At 58.3% G+C, this 20,509-nt stretch overlaps 2 protein-coding genes across 2 annotated transcripts; one reads left to right on the top strand and one right to left on the bottom strand.

Annotated features, from left to right (window-relative positions):
• The first annotated feature begins 625 nt into the window (after positions 1 to 625).
• On the top strand, positions 626 to 11,869 carry ZNF687 (zinc finger protein 687). Its single transcript, XM_064401496.1, has 9 exons — positions 626 to 774; positions 2,652 to 4,723; positions 5,466 to 5,644; positions 6,069 to 6,245; positions 6,898 to 7,060; positions 7,686 to 7,982; positions 8,449 to 8,561; positions 9,268 to 9,409; positions 9,772 to 11,869. Exons 2-9 carry the CDS (start codon positions 2,654 to 2,656, stop codon positions 10,249 to 10,251), a joined length of 3,621 nt encoding a protein of 1,206 aa, XP_064257566.1. The 5' UTR covers positions 626 to 774; positions 2,652 to 2,653; the 3' UTR covers positions 10,252 to 11,869.
• A 925-nt stretch (positions 11,870 to 12,794) lies between these two features.
• Positions 12,795 to 19,537, bottom strand: PI4KB (phosphatidylinositol 4-kinase beta). The gene is given in 15 exon segments (XM_064401497.1): positions 12,795 to 13,119; positions 14,239 to 14,359; positions 15,035 to 15,167; positions 15,973 to 16,064; positions 16,066 to 16,239; positions 17,002 to 17,094; positions 17,096 to 17,126; positions 17,772 to 17,815; positions 17,817 to 17,877; positions 18,403 to 18,434; positions 18,436 to 18,513; positions 18,738 to 18,905; positions 18,907 to 18,966; positions 19,246 to 19,362; positions 19,365 to 19,537. Coding segments are annotated over 15 exon segments (1,491 nt in total). The 5' UTR covers positions 19,470 to 19,537; the 3' UTR covers positions 12,795 to 12,937.
• Between the last annotated feature and the right edge of the window lie 972 nt (positions 19,538 to 20,509).

The raw sequence follows: 20,509 nt of genomic DNA, 5'->3' as shown, positions 1-20,509 counted from the left end.
GATGCAGAGGCGGCTTGAGTGACAGTGCTACCCACCAATGGCATCTCGCAGCATGCGGACGTGGGCGGGACCTTCCCTCAGACGCCGCTGTGAGTGACAGCGCTGGCAGCGAATGGGAGCAGGGGGTTGGAGCCATTCCGGGCGCGGGGCGGGCGGGTTCTGGCGCTGAGGGATGAATCCCGCGCCCAATAGGAGCCCCCGGCCGGGAGCCGCCGCCATGGACGCTCCCTGAGGCCAATGGCGGCCGGAACCCGCGCTTGATAAACAGCGCGCTTTGACCAATGAGAAGAGAGATGAGGCCGGGGTTAATTGATAGACGGAGATTTCATCCAATCGGCAGCGAGATGCGCCAGTCCTGGCAACCAATAGGAAGCCAGGACCTTGCAATGGGCGGGGCTTTGCCAGTTGAATGACATCCTCGCTTCCCAATCAACACTACCCGTGTGGGGCGGGTCCCGCTCAGCCAATGGCGAGTGCGGACGGCCGCATTCAGCATTGAGTGACAGCAGAACGAACCAATCAGAACGTGGGTTTTAATGAGTGACGGACCGCACGGCCAATGTGACAGCGCGGCGAGGGCGGGAACGCGCGGCGCGAGCGGCCGGCGGGGCGGGGGGGCCAAGCAGGAAGTGGCGGAGGGGAAGCGGCGCCGCTGAGGGGCCCGAGCGGGACCGGGGTCGGGACCGGCATCGGAACCGGGATCGGGAACCGGCATCGGGAATTGGGATCGGGAGCGGGACCCGGCCGCGGGGAGCGCCCCCCGCGCTGCTCCAGGTAGCGGGGCCTGAGGGCGGGAGCGGCCTGAGGGGTCAGGGCCTGGGGGGGCGCGGCCTGGGCGGGAGCGCGGCCTGAGGGGCCCGGCCCAAAGCCGGGATCGGGAGCGGCAGCGCAGCCCCTTCCCTCGGAGGATCCCGGGATCCGGGGGGCACGGGCAGCCCCCGCTCCTGGGATTTCGGAGGGTCGCGGTCACTCCCTGCGGCAGAAAAATCCCGGCACCGGGGGGGTCACGGTCACCGCCCGCCGTCCCAAAACCGGGATCTGGAGGGGTCATGGTCGCGTGCTCCCGCTAAAAATCCCGGGATTTGTGGGGTTCAGGATCATCCCCCCCATCCTGAAATTCTGGGGGGGTCACTCAGCCCTTCCCCATCCCAAATGCGGGACTGGGAGCGGTCACGGGCAATCCCTCCGCCCTGGAATCCCGGGGAGCTCGGGATCGGTGTGGGGAGTTTGGGATGGGGACGGGGAGTTTGGGATGGGGAGTTTGGGATCGGGAGATTTGGATCGGGATTGGGAGTTTGGGATCCTGGATATTTGGGAATACCCCACAATAATCCCACGGAATCCCTGCCCAGATCCCCCCAGCCCTTGTGGGAATCCTGGGAAGATCGGGAATCCGCAGAAAATCGGGCATGCCGAGCCCTGCCGGCTCCCGCCGGGGCTGGGGCCGTTCCCGTTCCCTTTGGGATTTTCGGGATCCCGGGATCGGGGCCGGGCTGCGGCGCCGGCAGATGGCCGGGAATTAATCCCCGCCAAATCCCGGGAATTTAATCCCACACGGATCCCTCGGGATGAGGCAGCTGCGCCGGGATGGGGGGGTTGGGACTGGGGATCCAGGGTCGGGATGGGGATTTGGGGTCGGAGTTCGGGAAGCGGGATTTGCCCCGGGTGGAATTTCGGGACAAGCCCTCCCCGCTTGCGGCTGTCCCGCTTTCCCCGCCTCCCTTTCCGTACAAACTGAGCCGGGAGGGATTTTCCAAACCCCGCTCCTGATCCCAGGCAGCTCCTCCAGGCTTTTCCAGGCGCGTTTGCTCCCAGAAAAACTCTGGGATTGGGATCGGGGAGGGAGGAATTGGGGTGGGGAAATCCGGGATCCATCCCGGCCATTCTCGAGGATTTGGGTGTGAATGGGAAAGGACAAAGAGCGCGATTCCCCCCTGGAAAACAATTCCCAGCTTTTCCAGAGGATCCATTCCCTGCCTGGGGAGGCTTTCCATGGGATAAAAGGGCAGGAAAAAGGGGATTTGGGAAGGAAAAGGCCTCTCCGGAGGCACATTCCAGAGGGGAAATGAATGGAATCCCACCTGCTTGGGGCTTCCAGAAGCCTCACACCCAGAGGGAATTCGGGGCTGGAATTGGGGTTGGATCCACGGCTCTTTCCCCTTTTTCCCAGTTTTCCCAGCTGGAAAACCGTGGGATCAAAACCCCTCCTCATGAAAGGAATTTTTTTCCCTAAAGAAACCAAAAATCCTCGGAGCTTCCAGGCCTGCTGGAAGTGCCGGAATTCCGGGGGTTAACAGGGAATTGTCCCCGGGATGTGACAGATCCTGGGCCTGGCTCCAGGTTGGGAACAGGCCCGGGATGGGGCCGGAATTCCCGGGATGGGCTCTGATCCCGAGGCTTTCCCAGCAGTTCCAGGGATTTAGGGGATGGATCAGCTCCAGGGTTGGGGTGGGAAGGGGATTTTTGGGATAAAAGGGGGGATTTCTGGGACGGAGGGGAGGTGTTTGGGGTGGAAGGGGAGCGGGGATGGAAAAGGCTGCGGAACATCAGCATTCCCTGGGGTTTTTCGGGAGGGACACCCAGAAATCCCCACTTGCAAACCCCAAATTCCCCCAGCCCTCAACCCTCAACCCTTTCCCCCCCATTCCCAGCCATGGGGGACATGAAAACCCCGGACTTCGACGACCTCTTGGCCGCCTTCGACATCCCCGACATCGACGCCAACGAGGCCATCCACTCGCACCACGAGGAGCCCGAGCCGCACGGCAAGGCGCTGCCGGGGGAGCCGGGCGCGGCGGCGGCGGCCGAGCACGCCCTGCCGCACGCCGACATCTCGGCCGTCAGCGTCATCGTCAAGAACACCGTGTGCCCCGAGCAGCCCGACGGCAAGGACGGGCACGGGCTGGCGCCGCGCCTGCTGCAGAACGGCTTCGCCGCCCCCGAGGCGCCGCGCTCGCCCGGCGCCCGCGGCGCCGAGGCCGCGGCCAACGGCGACTGCTGGGCCAAGGAGAAGAGCGCCAAGGCCCTGGAGCTGTTCGCCCACTTCAGCCCCGAGCCCGGCGAGGACGGCGCCAACCTCATCGACAGAGCGCGGGAGTGCAAAGCCAAGGAGAAGCCCCTGGCCGTGCCCGCGCTGGCCGCGTCCCCCAGCCCGTCCCTGGAGTGCAAGGAGCCGCTGGCCGGGGCCGCCGAGGGCCTGGACGCCGCGTTCCCCGCGCCCTTCCGGGCCGCGGCGCCCGGCGACGCCTCCCACCCCGTCGCCTGCATCAAGAAGGAGGAGTCGGACCCGGAGGAGGCTGCGGCGCGGGGCTGCAGCCCCAAGGGGCTGGTGCTGGACCACCTCAAGTCCGTCACCGTGCGCTACTCGGCCGGCGACTCTGCCGCGGCGGCGTGGCCGGCAGCGGAGCCGGCGGCGCTGGACGGCGGCACCGGCGCCGCGGCCGAGCTCAAACGCTCGCCCGGCAGCCCTCGGGAGCCCTTCTCCTCCCCGGGAATTGCCATCCCGCCCTCCCCCAAGCAGCTCTCCTTGAAGGAGGAGCGGGAAATGCTGGGGAGATCCGTGGGGAGCCCTCCGAGCGTTTCCAGCGGCGAGGAGGAGGAGGAGGAGGGAAGCACCAACTCGCCGTCCTCCAGCTCCTCGCGGCCGCTCAAGGTGCGCATCAAAACCATCAAAACCTCCTGTGGCAGCATCACCAGGACGGTCACCAGGGTGTCCTCGGACTCGGAGCCGCCCTCCACCAAAATCCCCAGCGAGCAGAATTCCCAGGAGCCCTTGGAATGTCCCGCCGGCATCGCCACGGAGGCGGCGGCCAAGGAGAAGTCGGAGCTCTCCAGCCCCCTGAAAAACACGGAGGGGCCGAAAATCGTCAGCGTCCAGCTGGGCAACGGCACCAAGCTGAAGGGCACGGTGCTGCCCGTGGCCACCATCCAGAGCGCCAGCAGCGCCATGCTCATCGCCGCCAGCGTGGCCCAGCAGAAATCCGTGGTCCTGCCGGGAAAATCCGGGAAATCCGTGGCCAAGAACATCCTGAACCTGGTGCCGCAGCCGCTGCCCAAGGGCGACGGCAGGAGCGGCGGCGGCGCCAAGGCCAACGGCGGCGCGGCGCTGCCCAAGGCGGCGCCCAGCGTGGCCGGCACCGTCATCTCCCGCAGCCAGTCCAGCCTGGTGGAGGCCTTCAACAAGATCCTCAACAGCAAGAACCTGCTGCCCACCTACAAGCCCAACCTGAGCCCCCCGGCCGAGTCCAGCCTGGCGCTGCCGCCCTCGGGCTACCGCTGCCTGGAGTGCGGCGACGCCTTCGCGCTGGAGAAGAGCCTGGCGCGGCACTACGACCGGCGCAGCATGCGCATCGAGGTCACCTGCAACCACTGCACCAAGCGCCTGGTGTTCTTCAACAAGTGCAGCCTGCTGCTGCACGCCCGCGAGCACAAGGACAAGGGGCTGGTGATGCAGTGCTCGCACCTGGTGATGCGGCCCATCGCGCTGGAGCAGATGATCGGCCAGCCCGACATCACCCCGCTGGTGTCGCTGGCCCTGCCCGCCGGGAAGGTGGCCCAGGAGGGCGGGGCCGCGGCGCAGGAGCTGCCCGTGCTGCCCCTGGGCTCGGAGCAGAGCAGCTACAGCTGCTTCAGGTGCCTGGAGTGCAAGGAGCAGTGCAAGGACAAGGCCGGGCTGGCGGCGCACTTCCAGCAGGCCGGGGTGGCCACCAGCAGCAGCAGCACGGTGAGAGCGGGGGGCTGGGAGAGCTGGGCTGGCGTGGGAGGGCAGTGGGAGGTGGTTCAGAGGGATGGGAGATGGTTCAGAGGGGTGGGAGGGCAGTGGGAGGTGGTTCAGAGGGGTGGGAGATGGTTCAGAGGGGTGGGAGGGCAGTGGGAGGTGGTTCAGAGGGGTGGGAGATGGTTCAGAGGGGTGGGAGGTGGTTCAGAGTGGTGCCAGGGCAGTGGGAGATGGTTCAGAGGGGTGGGAGATGGTTCAGAGGGGTGGGAGGTGGTTCAGAGGGGTGGGAGGTGGTTCAGAGTGGTGCCAGGGCAGTGGGAGATGGTTCAGAGGGGTGGGGAATGCTGGGAAGGTGGAGAAGTGGGAGGGCGGTGGGAGATGGTGGGAGAACGGTGAGAACATCCAGCCTTGGATCCATGGGTCCATTCATCCCATCAATCCTGATCCCTGCTGGAGTTTCCCAGAACTCTTTGGGATCCTGGTTTCAGCTGGAATTTTCCCAGAACTGTTTGGGATCCCGATCCCAGCTGGGAATTTTCCAAGATCCCAGAACCATTTCAGCCCCATTCCTTGACGGAATCCCCCCGGAGCTGTTTGCCCTCCTGGCCTGAGTCAGGATTGTCCCCGGGCTGTCGGGGTGCCGGCCCCGGCGGCGTTCCCGGCGCTCCGTGGCTGCTGCCAGCCCTGCGTGGGCCCCGTGGCTGCTGCCAGCCCCCCTGGGCCCCGTGGCTGACACCGGCTGTTGCAGGTGTGCTCGGCGTGCCCCATGATCCTGGCCAACCGCTGCAGCTTCAGCGCGCACCAGCGCATGCACCGCAGCCGCCCGCCCCACGTCTGCCCCGAGTGCGGCGGCAACTTCCTGCTGGCCAACTTCGAGTCCCACCTCAAGGACTCCTGCCTGCACTTCTCCCGCAGGGTGGGCTACAGGTACAGCCAGGGAATCCCGGGAATTCCGGGGCAGGGGGCATTGGGAAGCTCCCAAAATGGAGTTTGCCCGTGGAGTGTGGCGGGAATTTCCTGCGGGCCGACTTGGAGTCCCACCTCAAGGACTACTCCCACAGGGTGGGAGCCAGGGAATCCTTGTTTGGGATCCTGGTTCCAGGTGGAATTTTCCCAGAAGTGCTTTGGATCCCAGTCTCCATTGGGAATTCCCAGATCTTGTTTGGGATCCCGGTCTCCATGGAGAATTTTCCCAGAACTTGTTTGGGATCCTGGTTCCATTGGGAATTCCCAGATCTTGTTTGGCATCCTGGTTCCAGTGGGAATTTCCCCAGAACTTGTTTGGGATCCCGGTCTCCACTGGGAATTCCCAGATCCTGTTTGGGATCCCGGTCTCCATGGAATTTCCCAGGTGTCCCAGCTGCTCCGTGGTGTTCGGCGGCGTCAATTCCATCAAGTCCCACATCCAGAGCTCCCACTGCGAGGTTTTCCACAAGTGTCCCATCTGCCCCATGGCCTTCAAGTCCGCGCCCAGCGCCCACGCCCACGTGTACACGCAGCACCCCGGCTTCAGCAACCAGCAGTCCAAGTGAGTGCTCCTGAGCATTCCCAACCCCGGCTCCTCCCCGTGCCAGCATCCCGGGAGCGGCCTCGGGTTCAGCCTGGAAAAGGGTTGGGGTGGGAGGTTGGGGAATGAGAGGTTGGGGTGGGAGGTTTGGGAATGAGAGGTTGGGGTGGGAGGTTTGGGAATGTGGGAGGTTTGGGAATGGAGTCGGTGGTGGAATTGGCTGGAAAATTTGGGAATGTGGCCCTTGGGAATGATGGATGTGGTGGTCCCAGAGGGCTTTTCCTGCCTGAGCAATTCCAGGATTGGCAGAACCTCCTCCGTGGGTGGGATGAGCTCAGCTCCCACCTTTTTCCATCCCCTTTTCCCTCCTTTTTCTCTGTTTTTCCCCTCCTTTCCCATTTCCTTTCCCCTCCGTTTTCCTTCCCTTTTCCTCCTTTATCCTTCCCTTTTTCTCTCCTATTCCCTCCTTTTCCTTTCCCTTTTCCCTTCCCTTTTTTCTCTCTTTTCCCTCCTTTCCCTCCATTCCCTTATTTCTCTCTTTTTCCCTCCTTTTCCCTTTTTCCTTTCCATTTCCCCTCCTTTCCCCTTCCCTTATTCCTCTCTTTCCCCTCCTTTCCCCTTCCCCCTCCCTCTGGCGCCTCCCCCATCCCGTTTTTGCCCGTTTTTGCCCCAGGATGATTTACAAGTGTGCCATGTGTGACACGGTGTTCACGCACAAGCCGCTGCTGTCGTCGCACTTCGACCAGCACCTGCTGCCGCAGCGCGTCAGCGTCTTCCGCTGCCCGCAGTGCCCGCTGCTCTTCGCCCAGAAACGCACCATGCTCGAGCACCTCAAGGTCAGGCCCCGGCCCAGGTGGAATTCTGGGTGGGAATGGTGAAATTCCGGCCAGAAATGGCAAAATTCCGGCCAGAAATGGCAAAATTCCGGCCGGAAATGGTGAAATTCTGGATGGAAACGATGGAAATGTCCCCCAAACTGGGAAGATGGGAGTGGGGAGTGCTCGGGGTCTAGAAACGCACCATGCTCGAGCACCTCAAGGTCAGGCCCCAGCCCAGGTGGAATTCCGGGTGGGAATGCTTAAATTCCAGCCAAAAATGGCAAAATTCCAGCAGGAAATTATGGAAATTTCCCCTAAACTGGGGGAAGTGGGAATGGGGTCCAGAAGCGCAGCACGCTCAAGCGCCTGAAGGTCAGACAGAATTCCAGACAGAATTCCAGCTGGGAGTGGAGGAATTCCAGCTGAAAAAGCCAAAATTCCAGCCCCACTTGGGTGGGGAGTGGAGGGAGATCGGAGCCGTGTCTGGGTGGGGTTTAAGGGTGTTTCCCACCCCAAACCATCCCAGCATTCCATCCTGGTTTCTTTGGGATTTCCGGGATAAATCCTGGATCCTGCCGGGGCAGGATTCCCCCTCCCCGGACCCTCCCGGCTCACCGGGCACATCCCACCCTCCCTTTCCCAGAACACCCACCAGCCCCAGAGGTGCAAGGACGACTCCTCCCGGAGCTCGGCGGCTCCGCTGGCGCCCAAGGCGGAGCCGCTGGAGGCGCCGGCGCCGCGCAACTCCTCGGAGTCCTCGAGCTCGTCGGAGGAGGACGAGGCGCCGAGCTCGCCCGAGCTGCGGCGCGCCCGGCGCGGCCGCTTCGCCCGCAAGGGCGGCAGCAAGGCCAAGGGCGGCGGCTGGAGCTGCGGCGCCTGCCGCTCCTGGTTCCCCGAGCGCGACGAGTACGTGGCGCACATGAAGAGGGAGCACGGCAAGGTCAGCCCGGGAGTGCCGGGAATGCCCCGCGGGGCTGGGGGGTCCCTGGGCGGGGTGGGAGTTCCTCCAGCTGGAGTGGGAATCCTGGCTCCTGCCCTCTGCATCCTGGGAATGGGAGGGTTTGGGAATGGGGATTGTTTTTGGGATAATTCCTGACTGGATGAATGATGCCAGGTGGGAGCTGGGGGAAAATTCAGGTGGAGTGGGACTCCTTTTGGATCCCCCTGGATTTTTCCTGGGTTTCTCCAGGTTCCCTCCTGGGTTTTACTCAGATTTCCCTGGCATCCTGAGCTGGGTTTTTCCCGGTTTTCCCTGGGATCCCTCCCGTTTTTCCCCAGTTTTCCTTGGGATGCTGAGCTGGGTTTTATCCTGGTTTTCCCTGGGATCCCTCCTGGGTTTTTCCCGGTTTTCCCCGGGATCCCTCCTGGGTTTTTTTCCCCGGGATGCTGAGCGGTTTTCCCCGCAGTCCGTGAAGAAGTTCCCGTGCCACCTGTGCGAGCGCTCCTTCTGCTCGGCGCCGAGCCTGCGCCGCCACGTCCGCGTCAACCACGAGGGCATCAAACGCGTCTACCCCTGCCGGTACCGCGGGGATGCCCTGGGAGGGGATCCGGGGGGCTGGGAATGGGGGCTGGGAATGCCCTGGGAGGGGATCCGGGGGGCTGGGAATGCCCTGGGAGGGGATCCGGGGGGCTGGGAATGGGGGCTGGGAATGCCCTGGGAGGGAGCGGGGAGGACTGACGGGGATTGGGGCTGGAGAGGGAAGAGGGGGAGTTCTCACAGAATCGGGGTTTAATTCCCAGGAAAATCGGGGTTTAATTCCCAAGGAATTGGGGTTTAATTCCCAGGGAATCAGGGTTTAATTCTCAGGAAAATCAGAGTTTAATTCCTAGCGAAAAGCAGGTTTAATTCCCACAAAATCAGGGTTTAATTCCCAGGGAAATTAGGGCTTAATTCTTAGGGAAATCAGGTTTTAATTTACAGGAAAATCAGGGTTTAATTTTCAGGGAATCAGGTTTTAATTCCCAGGAAAATCAGGTTTTAATTCACAGGAAAATCAGGGTTTAATTCCCAGGGAATCGGGGTTCAATTCCCAGGGAATCAGGGTTTAATTCCCAGGGAATCAGGGCTCAATTCCCACCTGCTCTGCCCAAGGTGGGAATTGAAATTCCAGGGATGAGAAGGCTTTGGGAAAGGACTCCAGGCTTTGCACCAATCCCGTTTGGGGTTGGAATTCGGGAATTCCAGCGGCAGAATTCCCAGGAAAACCAGGCTGCCGCGTTGCCAGGTACTGCACGGAGGGGAAGAGGACGTTCAGCAGCCGGCTGATCCTGGAGAAGCACATCCAGGTGCGGCACGGCATCAAGGTGACGGACCCCGCCCGCAGCCAGGAGGTCGTCATCGCCCGCGGCCCCTCGGGCCCCGCCCAGGTGGGGCCATCCCGGCATTCCAGCAATTCCTGGGAATTCCGGGGCTTTGGGGTGGGACTGGGGGGGGGTTTATCCTAGAATTCCTGCTGGGAACCCACGAATCCCAGCCCTAAACTTCATCCAGGTGGGGAGGTTTCGGGTCAGCGACTGCCCAGGTGGGATTATCTGGGAATTCCTGGGGTTTCCTGGGAATTTCTGGGAATTTTGTGGGAGTTCCAGCGTTTGTGGCAGGATCAGAGGCTCCTCACCCCAGAATTCCTCCTGGGAGCTGCCCCAGTTCCCAAGGGATTTCCCAGGAGCTCCTTGCTGGGAATCCCAGCCCGGAGCTGGCTGGGAACTCCCGGCTTTTCCCGCTTTTCCAGGCGCCGGGCCGCAAGCGGAAGCTCTCCTCGGACGAGTCGTGCAGCGAGGAGCCCGACAGCACCACGCCCCCGGCGCAGACCCCCCGGCCCTGCGGGGCCAAGGCCCCGTTCCGCTGCAGGAAGTGCGGGTTCGTGGCCGGGAGCCGCGCCGAGTTCCAGGCGCACATCCCGCAGCACCGCACGGACGGGAACTGCCAGCAGTGCCGCGAGTGCGGCCTCTGCTTCACCTCGCAGAGCTCCCTCAGCCGCCACCGCTTCATCTCCCACAAGAAGAAGAAGGGGGCCGAGCCCGAGGACGCCTCGGGAGGCGCTTCCCAAGGGAGCGGCGAGGCCGGCGCCGGGAATTCCGGCGGCGCCGAGGGGCGGCTGGAGTGCAAAGTGTGCGGGAGGGGATTCGAGAGCCAGCTCAACCTCAAGACGCATTTCCGGACCCACGGAATGGCCTTCATCCGAGCCCGGCAGGGGGCCGAAGAGAACTGAGCATTCCCGGGATTCTGGAATTCCTGGAATCCTGGGATTGAGTTCATCCGAGCCCGGCAGGGAGCCGAGGAGAACTGAGCATTCCCGGGATTCTGGAATCCTGGGATTGAGTTCTTCCAAGCCCGAGGAGAACTGAGCATTCCCGGGATTCCGTGGGATCGGCTCCGAGCCTGGAATCTCGGCATTCCCAAATTCTGGGATCAGCCCCCAGGACAACTGAATATTCCCGGGAATCTCAGAATTCCCGGAATTCTGGGATCAGCTCCAAGGCCGGGAATTGGCGCCGTGTACATAAAACTCCCCCAGAGCCCTTCCCGCTGTCCGAGGGAAAGTTGGGAATGGGATTGGGATTGGGATGATCCCAAATCCCGCCAGGAATCCCCTGGGAATGTTGGATTGGGGGTTTCCAGGACCCCTCCAGGCCCTTCCCAGGAATTCCCGGATCCGGATGGGGCGGGGGAAGCTTTTCCAGCAAAATCCACCTTTTTTGTTGTTTTTGGGTTTTGTTTGGTTTTCCTGGATTTGTTTTCCCGTTTGGGAACGCTCCTGGTGTGTTTTGTTGGGAAAGAGGCGATTCCAGAGTCCTGGAATTCCGCAGGTCCCCAGGAAGGACACTGGGACACTCACCGGGCATTCCCGAGGGAGCAGGAGGAGGAAAAAAGCTGGGAAAAAGGAGAGAAAAGAAGGAAAAGGATCCCAAAAAACCGCCAGGACTGGGAAGGGATCCCTCAAATCCCAGCCAGGAGCCTTTTCCTGAAGGAAAAGTGGGAAAACTGCTCCCAAATTCCAGGCTGAGGCTTGGTGGCTTTTCCAATTTTTTTCCAGCTCCTCCTTCCCCTCGGGATCCAGGACCTTTTCCCACTTCCAATCCCCCAAAAAATCCTCTGGAAAAGCCCCTCCGGACTCCACCGCTGTTCCCAGAATACCTGGAAGAATTCCCGGGATTCCCTCTGGATACCCCTCCCCTCCCCTCCCCTGTAAAGTTGTATCATACACTAAAACCCAGGATCCCAACAACTGCTGTGCTCCCTCTGGGATTTGGGTTGGTTTTCCAAGGTTTTTTCCCTTTTTTTGTGTTTTTCGGGATGGCAGAAGCTGCTTTGGGGGTTGATTTTATTTTTTCTTTGGTTTTTTTTGGATTTTTATTCCCAGTTTTTCTGACTTTTTCCAGCAGGAATTGGGGAGTTTTCCCTCCCCTTTTCCCTGCAGGTGGATGGATGGAAAAAGAGTGGAAAAAAACTGGGAAAAATCAGGTGGAATCGGCCATTCCCAGAAATCCCCCGGGCCAGGTGTAAATACAGAGAAGAAATTAAAGTTTCTACGAGATTTAGAAGGAAAAAATTCCAAAAAAACTATGGAAAAATGGCTTTGGACCCACGGTTTTCCAGCATTTCAGTGCCTTGAGCTGGATTGGGGTGGAGGGAGGGAGGGAGGGGCTGGAATTCTGGGACTGTTCCCCAGGAGTTTTGGGGTTGGACCCTGGAATTTCGGGGCTGTTCCCCGGGGGTTTGGGGATTTTGGGAATGTGCTGACGGAAAGCCGCGGGCTCGAGAGGCTCTCAGGAATTCTTTATTCTGTAGGAATCGATTCCATTAAACTCCAGTGGTTTCACCCTCTGTGCCCGGCCTCGGCTCCTCCCGGGAATTCCCGGGAAAAGCTCCCGGGAATGGGAATGGGGAGGGGGGAGGGGCTGAGGGCTCCGCTGCATCCCCGAATTTTGGTCCTGCCCCCCAAAAAAGGGGCTTGGGAAGGGCTGGGGTCCCCCCGTCCCCTCCCGGTGTCCCCAGAGCCCCCTGCCCCCTCCCCGGGGGGTTGAAAATCCAAATTTTGGGGTTTTTTAATGCTAAAAATTAAAAAAAAAAAAAAAAACAGAAAAAAAGGGGGGGGGACATTGAGGGGACACAGGGACAGGGGGGACACTGGGGGAGAGGGACATGAGGGGACACAGGGACACGGGGGGACATTGGGGACACTCCGAGTGTCCCCAGCAGGCCAGGCCTGGGGAAGGGCGAGGGGAAATTCCGGGAAATTTTCCTTCCCTGGGAAGCTCTGGATCCTCCCTGATTTGGGATTTGGGATCGGGACCAGGCCCCCCAAACCCCCCCCACCCCCGTGTCCGACATTCCAGCCCCGAATTCCCGGCTGGAATTACCCGGGAAAGGAGGGGGGCAGTCCCAGCCCCGAATTCCTGGAATGGCAGAAATCCCACCTGGAACTCCCCACCTGGAATTCCCCCTGGAAATTCCACCTGGGAATCCCCCCTGGAATCCCCCCCCAGCCATCCCTGGGTGTCCCAGCAAGGGAAGGACCCCACAGGGCCGGGAATTCTGGGAATTTTGGGATTCCCTCCCCCTTCCCATCCCGCACATTCCATGGGACTGGGGGCGAATTCCACGGAATTCCAGGCGGAGGAAAGGGGGAGCTCCCCCCACGCTCTGCTCCTCCCTCCCCGCCCTTTTTCCCGACTTTTCCATGGAATTCCGTCCCATCTCTCAGCAGAGTCCAGGAGCAGCCAAACCTCGGCCCCGAATGTGCCCCAGCTCCTCGGGAGGGAACACAACGGGAAGTTTGGAATTCTCCCATTTCTTCCTGGGGCGGGGGGGAAATTTTTCTTTTTTTCTTTTTTTTTTTTTTCCCTCCGGGAATTTTTTTCCCAGGTTTTTTCCCCCCGGGGGGCCGGCGGGTTTCACATGATGCCGTTGGTGAGGTACTGGAAGCCGTCGTAGAGCTTGGTGGTGATGGAGCGCATGGAGCCGTCCACCATCTGCTCCACCAGCAGCTGCAGCTGCTCCTCCGTCAGGTTCATGTGGAAACGCTCCTTGAGGTGCCGGATGGTGGAGGAGCCGTGGAAGCACGGCAGCTGGGAGCCTGGGAAAAACGGGAAAAATGGGGAAAACGGCAGCTGGGAGAATGGGAAATGGGGAAAATGGGGGAAAAAATGGGGAAAACGGCAGCTGGGAGAATGGGAAATGGGGAAAAACGGGAAAAATGGGGAAAACGGCAGCTGGGAGCCTGGGAAATGGGAAAATGGGGAAAAAAATGGGGAAAACGGCAGCTGGGAGAATGGGAAATGGGAAAAATGGGGGGAAAAATGGGGAAAACGGCAGCTGGGAGCCTGGGAAAAACGGGGAGAAATGGGGAAAACGGCAGTGGGAGAATGGGAAATGGGGAAAAACGGGAAAAATGGGGAAAAATGGCAGCTGGGAGCCTGGGAAATGGGGGAAATGGGGGAAAAATGGCAGCTGGGAGAATGGGAAATGGGGAAAATGGGGGAAAAAATGGGGAAAAACGGCAGCTGGGAGAATGGGAAATGGGAAAAATGGGGAAAATGGCAGCTGGGAGAATGGGAAATGGGGAAAATGGGAAAAATGGGGAAAATGGCAGCTGGGAGAATGGGAAATGGGAAAAAACGGGAAAAATGGGGGAAAACGGCAGCTGGGAGAATGGGAAATGGGAAAAATGGGAAAAATGGGGAAAAATGGCAGCTGGGAGAATGGGAAATGGGAAAAATGGGGGAAAAATGGGGAAAACGGCAGCTGGGAGCCTGGGAAATGGGAAAAAAAGGGAAAAACAGCAGCTGGGAGCCTGGAAAAACAGGAAAAATGGGAAAAAATGGGAAAAACGGCAGTGGGAGAATGGAGAAATGGGAAAAATGGGGGAAAATGGCAATGGGAGAATGGGAAAATGGATAAAATGGGGAAAATTTGGGATGGGAATCAGGGGTAGGGCAGCAGGGAGCCGGGAAAAATGGGAAACAGAGCAGCTGGGAGCTGGGAAAAATTGGGATGGGAATGTTGGGAATCTGGATTTGGAATGGGGGCAATGGGATCAGGGAGCTGCGAGCCTAGGAAAGGGGAAATCTGGGATGGGATGAGGGATTTGGGATCCTGGGAAATGGAAGTCCGGGATGGGGTGAGGGTTGGAAGGGGGAATGCTGTGGGAGAAGCAGGTTTGGCACGGGAATTCCCGGGATCCCAGGGTCCCCACCTTGCTGCATGATCTCCACGATCTGCACCACCCTGTCCATGTGCTTGCGGGCGGCGATCAGCCCCTGCAGCATCAGCATCTTGTAGTAGTTGAACATGTCCCCGTCCAGGCCGCCCATCACCTGCGGGAACGGGATGGGAATGGGACTGGGAATGGGACTGGGAATGGGCTGGGAATGGGACTGGGAATGGGGCTGGGAATGGGGAATGGGGCTGGGAATGGGGCTGGGAATGGGGAATGGGGCTGGGAATGGCCTGAAATGGGGAATGGGAATGGGGAATGGGGCTGGGAATGGGGAATGGGAATGGGGAATGGGGCTGGGAATGGGGAATGGGGCTGGGAATGGGGAATGGGACTGGGAATGGGGCTGGGAATGGCCTGAAATGGGGAATGGGGCTGGGAATGGGACTGGGAATGGGGCTGGGAATGGGGAATGGGACTGGGAATGGGAATGGGGCTGGGAATGGGGAATGGGGCTGGGAATGGGGAATGGGGCTGGGAATGGGACTGGGAATGGCCTGAAATGGGGAATGGGGCTGGGAATGGGATGGGAATGGGGCTGGGAATGGGGAATGGGACTGGGAATGGGGAATGGGAATGGGCTGGGAATGGGACTGGGAATGGGGCTAGGAATGGGGAATGGGGCTGGGAATGGGGAATGGGACTGGGAATGGGGAATGGGAATGGGCTGGGAATGGGACTGGGAACGCCCTGGAACCCCCGGGATGCCCCAGGAATCCCCTGGAATTCCCTTGAACCCCCCTGGGACCCCCCGGGACCCCCCGGCCCCACGCACGTCCACGAACTCCGCGGTGAGTTTGAAGGCCGAGGTCTCGAAGCCGAGGTTCCGCGGCGAGCTGGACAGGATGAAGCCGAAGTCGATGTGGATGATGTGGCCCTCGGCGTCCAGCAGGATGTTCCCGTTGTGCCTGCGGGAATGCCAGGGGATCACGGGGAATTCCCGGGAATCCCAGTGGAATTTAAAAAAAAAATCCCATAAAATTCACATTAAATTGTGCTAAAATCCCTAAAATGCCAGTAAAGGTCCTCGGCATCCAGCAGGATGGTCCCATTGTGCCTGCGGGGAATGCCAGGAAATTCTGTGGGATCCTGAAGGAATTCCCTGGAATTCCCGGAAATCCCAGTGAAACTGAAAACAAAAATCCAATAAAAGTCACATTAAGTTGTGCTAAAATCCCTAAAATCCCTAAAATGCCCTCAAATGCTCTCAGGTGCAGCAGGATGTTGCAGTTTTGCCCTGGAGAGAATTCAAAAAAAAAAAAAAAAAAGAAAAAAGAAAAAAAAAAAAAAAGGTGAAAAAAAACCCTGGAAAAATATTGAAAAAAAATTCCCAAATTCCCCCAAACCCTGGGATTTACCTGACCTTGACCTGCAGCAGGTAGCAGACCAGGCACGTGCCCCTCAGACCCCATTACCTCATTAATTAGATCATTAATTAAGGGGTTAATTACCTGTCCTTGACCTGCAGCAGATAGCAGACCAGGCAGTGCCCTCAGACCCCATTCATTCATTAATTAAGCCGTTAATTACCTGTCCTTGACCTGCAGCAGGTAGCAGACCAGGCAGTGCCCTCAGACCCCATTCATTCATTAATTAACTCATTAATTAAGCCGTTAATTACCTGTCCTTGACCTGCAGCAGGTAGCAGACCAGGCAGTGCCCATCAGACGCCATTCATTCATTAATTCACTCATTAATTAAGGGGTTAATTACCTGTCCTTGACCTGCAGCAGGTAGCAGACCAGGCAGTAGCCGGCGCAGCTGCGCACGAAGTTGCGCTGGGCGCTGAGGAAGCTCTCGCTGTTTGTGGCTGCCGTGCTCCTGCAGGAAATAATCCAGCAGCGACAGCTGCGACTGCTTCTTGATCTGGTGCAGGGACACGGCGCTGAGCACGGGCTCGATCATCCCGCTGTCCGCAGAGATCACCAGGATCTTGTAGGGCCGGATCCAGAGCGGCACGCGCTCCTGCTCCCAGATGGACTGCGGGAGAGAGGGGGGGTAAATCCTGGGGGATCCCAGAAATCCTGACTGGAACAGGGTTAAATTCGGGAAAGGGGGGTAAATCCCATTGAAATCCCAAAAATCCTGACTGGAACGGGGGCCAGACAGTAGGGAATGGGATTATTCAGGATCTTGTAGGGCCGGATCCAGAGCGGCACGCGCTCCTGCTCCCAGATGGGACTGCGGGGAGAGGGGAGGGGGGTAAATCCTGGGGGGATCCCAGAAATCCTGACTGGAGTGTGGGTCAGATGGGGGGAAATGGGATAAATCCTGGTGAAATCCCATAAAACCTGGCTGCAGCGCGGTTAAAATTATGTGAAAATGAATAAAATCCCATTAAAACCCCTGACTGAAATGGGTTTACAATTATGTGAAATTTCTAAAAAATCCCGGGTACCATCCCATAAAAACAGAAAAAAATCCATTTTAAAAAAATCCCCATTGAAATCCCAAAATATTTTTAAAATTCCACTACAATCCCAGGAAATGCCATTAAAATCCCATAAAATGCCATTAAAACCCCATGAACACCAGGAATCCCACATGGATGGGGGTTTTTTTGGCAATTCCTAGGGAATTCTCCAGGAGCTGCCTCACCTGGAGCCGTTTGAGCACCTGCAATCCCGTGAGAACTCCATAAAATCCCACAAAAACCCCCCTAAAACCCCGGGGATTTTTTCGGGAATGACAGGAACCTCTCCAGGACTGGGGATTTTCGGGAATTCCCCGGGAGTGCCTCACCTGGAGCTGTTTGAGCACCTGGAATGCCAGCAGCTCCTGCCGGAGGTCGTCGCCGCACTTGACGATGACGGAGAGGAGGCGCCAGGAGGGGAGGGTGCCCGTAGGGAGAGGCCTCCCGGATCCTCCTGAGGGAAAACCGGGAAAAACGGGATCAAACCCGGAGCCTCAGGTGGGGAGAAGCTCTGGGAATTCCTGGGAATTGTCTTTATGCCGTCCAATCCCATTAAAATCCCATTAAAATCCCATTAAAACTATCAAATCCCGTTAAAATCCCATAAAATGCCAACAAAATCTCATAAAGTTTCATGGAATTCCATTAAAATCCCAACAAAAACCCATAAAATGCCAATAAAATATCATAAAATTTCATGGAATTCCATTAAAATCCCATCAGAATCCCATTAGAACTATGAAATCCCATCAAAATCCCATTAAATGCCAATAAAATCCCATCAACCCCATCGACATTCCATCAAATCCCATAAACCCCCACAAAATCCCATAAAATGCCATTAAAATCTCATAAAAGTCCATGAAATCCCATTAAGATCCCATTAAAACCATCAAATCCCATTAAAATCCCATCAGGACACAGACCACACCCCCCCAAACTCCTCATTCCCAGGGGCTTTTCCTGATTTTCCCAGGAGGAATTCCAGGCTCGGAATCCCAACGGGTTCATCCCGGACAAACCCAAACCCCAGACTCGCGGGAATTCGGGGCGATTCCCGGCTCTCTCCCCGGCATTCCCGGGAATCCCCCGTGCCCACCTGACTTTCTCCTGCCAGGGCTCCTTGAGGGCCACGGCCGAGGGGGTCCTCGGGGTCGCGGCGGAACGCCGTGGGCGTGTGGGCCAGCTGCTCCGACAGCCGCCGCCTGCCGGGGGAAATTCCACGTTTTCCATGGAAAACTGCGGATCCGCGAGGCACCGGGAAACGCCCGGAGCTTTGCTTTGGGAATGTGGGAATTCTGGGGTTCTACCAGGGAAAAGTTCTGGGTGTTTGCTCAGGGGGAATGTCGGAAATCTGGGGTTTTATGAGGGGAAAATTCCTGGATTTTTTGCTTTGGGAATGTCGGAATTCCGGGGCTTTACCAGGGAAAATTCCAGCATTTTTCTCCTAGGGGAATGTTGGAATTCTGAGATTCTATCAGGGAAAACTCCTGGATGTTTCCTCTGGGGAATGTCAGAATTCGGGGGCTTTACCAGGAGAAATTCCTGGATGTTTGCTCTGGGAACATTGGAATTCCGGGATTTTTATCAGGGAAAATTCCTGGATTTTTGCTTTGGGGAATGTCAGAATTCCAGGGGTTTTATGAGCGAAAACTCCTGGATGTTTTCCCTGGGGAATGTCGGAATTCCGGGTCTTTTTGAGGGAGAATTCCCGGTTCTCCGGAGCTCACCGGATGTCTCCGGCGGCGATGAAGACGGGCTCCCCTGCTCTCCTGGCTGGTGATGGAATCCACGGAAAACTGGGAGATGTTGTCACAGCTGTTGGTGTGCATCTCTGGGAGCTGCAGGAATTCCAGGGAAAACCCATGAAATCCCTTAAAATCCCACCAAAATCCCATAAAATCCCACAAAATGCCATTAAAATCCCATCAAATCCAATTAAAATCCCATCAAATCCCATTTTTAGTCGGGCATTCCCACTTCCCTGGGGGACACCTTGGGGGACACCCTGGTGCCATCATGGTGGCCAGAACCTTCTGGAAAATCCCATTCCCAGCGCTCCCACCTCCACCTGGAGCTCCACGATGTCGTCCACGGACCAGGCCTCGTCGTCGTTGTCGTAGTTGGGGACGGTGCTGAAGCTGCCGGCGCGCTGCTCCGGGCCCATCCCGCATTCCGGAAGGTTCTCGGCCGAGCGCGTGCTGCGGATCCGGTTCTCCGGGATGCGCGCGGGGGACATTCGCCGTGTCGAAATTGTCACATTCCAGCACTTCCACGTAGATTAAGTAGGGAGCCTGGGGGAAAGCGGGAATGGGGGTGAGGGGTAACCCCGGGTGCTCCCAGGGCCGAGATTTGGGGGAAATCCGTGGGTTTGGAGGAAAAGGGCGCAGATTCCAGAGGGGAGCTGGAGGCTCCCGGGGGGTTTGGGCCCAATTCCAGCTGTCCCAGCACTCCCCAGTCCTGGAAGTGACACCTCCAGCTCTCCCACCATTCCCACGCCATCCCAAATCCCACCTCACATCCCAAATCCCATCTTCCATCCCAAATCCCCTTTCCCACCCCAAATCCCAAACTTTCACATCCTAAATCCCCTTTCCCAGACCTTGTCCCTTGGAGTTGAGCACCACGGCCTGCGAGTGCGGCACGCGCACCACGTGGTGCGGGAAGGCGGCCGTGGGCAGCCAGGCGCCGCGCGCGCGGGCAGTGTTTGTGGTTGAGCAGCTGACAGCTCCGAGATCAGGCGCTGCGTCTTCTGCTCCTTGGTGGGCAGCGTGGCCAGGCGCTTCCCGATGGCCATCAGCGACTTGATGAACTCCCGCTCCGGGGCCAGGCGCGCCGGCTGCCGCGGGAAAGGGGGAGGGGGGAAAGAGAGGGAAAGGGGGGAAAGAGAGGGGGAGGGAAAGGGGAAAAGGGGAAAGGGAAAGGGAAAGGGGAAAGGGAAAGGGAAAGGGAAAGGGAAAGGGAAAGGGAAAGGGAAAGGGAAAGGGAAAGGGAAAGGGAAAGGGGGGAAAGGGAAAGGGAAAGGGAAAGGGAAAGGGAAAGGGAAAGGGAAAGGGGGAAAGTGGAAAGGGAAAGGGAAAGGGGAAAAGGGAAAGGGAAAGGGGAAAGTGGAAAGGGAAAGGGGAAAAGGGAAAGGGAAAGGGAAAGGGGGAAAAGGGAAAGGGGAAAAGGGAAAAGGGAAAAGGGAAAAGGGAGGGAAAGGGAGAAAAGGAAGGAAAAAGGATGGAAAGAAAAGGAAAGGAAGGTAAAGGGAGAATAGGGAGAAAAAGGGAGGAAAAAGGAGGGAAAGAAAGGGAAAGGGAAAAAAGGAGGGGAAAGAGGGAAAACAGAAAAAAAGGGAGGAAAATGGTGAAAAGGGAGAAAAAGGGAAAAGGGCGGGAAAAAGGAGGAAAAGGGAGGGAAAAGGGAGGGAAAGGGGGAAAAGGGAGGGAAAGGGAGGTGATGTCACCTTCTCTGCAAGGAAACACCTTCATCCCCATCCCCTTCCCCGGGATCTTCCCACCCCTCACTTTTCCCTGCTCTTCCCATCCCGGACTGCCTGGGAAAGGCTTGGGAAGGATTGGGATGAAAAATAAAAAGTTGGGGCAAAAAGGAGGAAAATGGAGGTGATGGCTGGAGGTGGTTTTCCAGTGGGATCCACTTCCTGCTCTTCCCTCTTCCCTGCCCTTCCCTTCTCCTGCTTTTCCCTCTTCCCTGCCCTTCCCTTTTCCCCGCTCCGGAGCCAGCCAGGGATAAAAATAAAAACTTTGGGGAAAAAGGAGGAAAATGGAGGTGATATTGGTGATTTTTCACCGGGACCAAATTCCTGCCCTTCCCTCTTCCCACCCTTCCCTTTTC

The sequence above is a fragment of the Passer domesticus genome, chromosome 32 (genome assembly GCF_036417665.1).
Source record: "Passer domesticus isolate bPasDom1 chromosome 32, bPasDom1.hap1, whole genome shotgun sequence".
NCBI lineage: Eukaryota > Metazoa > Chordata > Aves > Passeriformes > Passeridae > Passer > Passer domesticus.
The sequence above is the reverse complement of the archived record's forward strand: the minus strand, read 5'-3'. Positions and strand labels throughout refer to the sequence as shown.

Coding starts and splice junctions, on each gene's coding strand:
- ZNF687 (XM_064401496.1), top strand. CDS start 2,654: ATGGGGGACATGAAAACCCCGGACTTCGACGACCTCTTGGCCGCCTTC. Junction 4,724..5,465: donor CCACCAGCAGCAGCAGCACG/GTGAGAGCGGGG, acceptor CGGCTGTTGCAG/GTGTGCTCGGCGTGCCCCAT. Junction 8,562..9,267: donor AAACGCGTCTACCCCTGCCG/GTACCGCGGGGA, acceptor CCGCGTTGCCAG/GTACTGCACGGAGGGGAAGA.